The sequence below is a fragment of the Acanthisitta chloris genome, unplaced genomic scaffold (assembly GCF_000695815.1).
Source record: "Acanthisitta chloris isolate BGI_N310 unplaced genomic scaffold, ASM69581v1 scaffold107, whole genome shotgun sequence".
Lineage (NCBI taxonomy): Eukaryota > Metazoa > Chordata > Aves > Passeriformes > Acanthisittidae > Acanthisitta > Acanthisitta chloris.
In genome coordinates this window covers 50,404-53,870 of record NW_008682929.1, presented here as the reverse complement: position 1 = coordinate 53,870, position 3,467 = coordinate 50,404, and the positions used below count along the sequence as shown (strand labels likewise).

Here is a 3,467-nt window from a genome sequence, read left to right as displayed (position 1 = left end):
CATTAATACATACACATCGTTGTCATTCCTTAGACATGTTATTTGGATTCAAATAACACCTCAGCCAAACAACACAAAGTTCTAGGTCTGTTAGCTAGTCGTGACTGATTTCATGCCACTGACCACTCTAATGGTCCAACCCTCTGCATTAGGCGACTATTTTACAATATATACGAAAGTATCTAAAAAGTATCCCCTTCCTTCTCAAGCCCTCATGATAGGTGCTTCATTAGGAATCATCCCCTTGTTTTCATTCAGTGGTCTTGCATAAATGCTTTTCTGCACGCTGTCCAGGAAGTGCACATACTGTCTTGTGAGAGATTGCTGATTTAACAGATGTGGAATAAACACTCCATCACTTCTGGCTTGCAGCATGAAGCTCTTCCATGGCCAAAGCAGCTAGTTCTTAGGTGCTTTGTGAAGAAGTCTGTGCATCGTATTTCCTAAAACTGTGGTTACGAAAAGATTCCCTGCAATGAAATAGATCCATAAATAAAGCTGGCAAATGAAAAACCATCCAAGAAAAACCTGCCTTATGAGAAGGAGCAGCTGACAAATCATCAGCTGAAACATGTTATTGTGTCTGCAGGTCAGAGCTATCATTCCTTCTTCTCCTCCCACCCCACACTGGGCACAGTGGCTTTGTGATGGAAGCATTTATTCATAAGCAAAGAACATTAGACTATTCCATCTCAATCATGTGACTGAAAAGGATTATGTTTTTTGGGAGTGAAAGGATCACTCTTAGTTCATGCTGGCCATGCAGTTCATGATGCCATACCTGCTCTATCTTCTTCCTGGCTTCAAATGTTGAAGAAATCACAAGATGTTTCCAACAGACTTTTGTCAGGGTGAAGGGGAAGTCCTCTCTAATGATGCATTAAAATTATATAAGTCCTCTACCCCAGGAATAAGCAGCTTGAGAAACACAGTTAACACTACAATCAGCTCCAGTGGAAGTTAGCAGATTTCTTTACTAAGGAATGGAGCTGGCAGTGCATATTATGACCTGGTTTTAGCTGCCAGCAAAACTCCTTTTCTTCCTTGCAAAAAATGGCATATTTTTGTATAGCCACAACAGATAACCCTGCCCTAACAGTACCTTGTGCTATGGACTTTCACTACAGGTTGGTACAGCTCTGGGATCTTCCTCTCAATCATAGGCCTAAGGTTCTCCTTCAGCTTCACATAGTTCCTTTTGAGCTCTTGATGATATTCCCGTTGGTCAGCAGTAATAAGGTGCTTGTTTTTCTCCACTGCTTCACCACACCTAGGCAAAAGGAAAGAAAAACAGGCACAACCTATGTCATCTACTTCTGTTAAACTCCTTCACTTCATGTTAGGTGATTTAAATGGACAAGGATCCAGCTCCTCCGGTCTAGGCATTCCTCTGGTAACTTGTCAAACCAAAGTGATAATGAACTAATAAGAAACCTCTGTCTTTTCCAAGTACACCAGTTGAGATGATATTTTTTAGACATTAGAAAAAGATGAGCGAGCTAATAAAAAACAAATTTAATGACTGCAGAATACTGAGCTCGCTGCCTACTTACTGTAAACAGATGCAGTGACAATAGTAGAAGTTAGAAGCTGTATCTTCTGCATAAGAAGTTTGTTTGGACTAAGGAGATGAGTATCTTGGTACGTGAGTGTGCTTGTTAAGATTTACTAATGCATCTAAAGAAAAGGACATATGTCTCTGCCACTACCACTGAGTCTGCTTGACAGATAGGATCAAATGTTTCCTTATGAACAGCTTTCTACATAAAAATGTAATTTTATTAAAAATATAATCAAGGCAATAGTCTGAAATGCTTGATTTCTGTAAAATGTCAAAAGATAAAACAAATGGATGTTTTTAATTTATGCATTATTAGTTTGAAGTGTTAAAAATTGTTCCCATTTGGGGTGGGAACAATTCACCAAGCATTGTGCTCACCTAAGCATTCACCACAAAGCAGAGATAACAAGTGTGATATGCCGGAATTCATGATGCTAACTTGCATAATTAATCACGCAGTTGTAGTACGGCTGCATTATAACTATTATTGACTTTATTGATGCAATTCAGCATTTCAGTTTTGTTTTACTGACCTCATTATAAACTCTTTGAAGCACAACCTCAGCTTGTTGTGATGTCGATAAAGTTTGGGGTCTGCGGGAATTTCAGCCAGGAACACTTGCGCGACCTCCAGCGGTCCCTTAGGGAATAACACAGGAAAACGTCAAACACCTCAGGCTGAAAATAGACCGCACGTTTGTTTAAGTTGTTTGTTGTTTCATTAGTGGAATTATGAAAGAAAACAAAACTATGCACAGTTACAATAACAGGATGCCTTTTTTCTCCCTTCCCCTCCCCCCCCGATATTTCCTTTGGCAAGCAGAGTTTTTGCCCACCATATCTTATCCTCTCCTGTTTTTATTTCTCTTCCAGCCCTGCAACAAAGGGAGCAAATTCTGCTCAGCAGAGAACAGTTAGGATAGCTCTACTGACACTTCAGTTATGTCTTCGTTCTTCCATTTGAAAAAACCCTGCCTTGTTTTTTGCTAGTGTGTATATTTATGTTACACTTATAGCATCTCAGCTTTCCTTTGGGGCACTCAAGTCTTGACTTCATGTATTGACTTAATTTCTGTGAAACTGAGTTTGTCATGGACCCACAGCAGAATTGTTATTATTATTCTCGTTCCCCAAGGATACATCTGGAGTGAACAAAATGTCTGAGATAGCTAGCACATTAGAAATGGAAAATCCTTGGATGCGTTCACAACGCTTCTGTGAGTTTATAACCAAGGCAGCACTTCCATGGGCACTTTCACCCGAAGCATACCTAATGAACAGCATACAATGACTAAATATCAAGGGGTAAAGTTTAAATGTACATTGGGACTAAATGTGCCTGACTAGATGTACTTCTTCCAGTGCAAGAGATAAGAGCAAAAAAGAATGCACTATGAGAAAAGTATGCAGAATGTCTTTATCTGGCTTATTTGGATCCCTTACCTGATTTACAGTAGCTCCAACTGAGCCCTGCAAAACCATCTGGAGCATTTTGGCATCTGGTGGTTCCTGGCTGGTGGCTGCAGTTAGTTCCTGTGTTTTTTTACGCATATCTTCAATAGCAACTTCGATTGGGGTTAGAATAAACTAATAGATATGGAAGAAAAGATGCTTCATTACATGAATCATGCATGCAGTTGACAAGTTCTAAATCTGACAATATCACTATCATTCTCTCATGCCAAAAGCAGTTGTGAAGCCCAGGAAGACTGTTCAATATAAATGTCAACTTGGTAGATGCTGTAGCTCTTGACATCCTATCATGTGAGGAGGTGTCCCTGCCCATGGCAGGGGGGTTTGGGACTAGATGATCTGTAAGGTCCATTCCAACCCTTAAATTCTATGATTCTGTAATTCTATGTGCAACAATAGGTTGTGGATCAGACTCTGTGTTTGTATAAATTCA

The 3,467-nt window shown here is 39.8% G+C and overlaps 1 protein-coding gene across 1 annotated transcript in view; it reads right to left on the bottom strand.

Annotated features, from left to right (window-relative positions):
* Positions 1-268: 268 nt before the first annotated feature.
* Positions 269-3,467, bottom strand: part of DOCK8 (dedicator of cytokinesis 8) — a gene marked incomplete at its 5' end in the record, with an annotated part of 46,803 nt that continues 43,604 nt past the window's right edge. Inside the window, 4 exons of the mRNA XM_009078687.1 lie at positions 269-470; positions 1,103-1,270; positions 2,095-2,201; positions 3,005-3,148. Coding sequence (XP_009076935.1) covers positions 407-470; positions 1,103-1,270; positions 2,095-2,201; positions 3,005-3,148 — 483 coding nt within the window. The remainder of the gene's footprint in view (positions 471-1,102; positions 1,271-2,094; positions 2,202-3,004; positions 3,149-3,467) is intronic.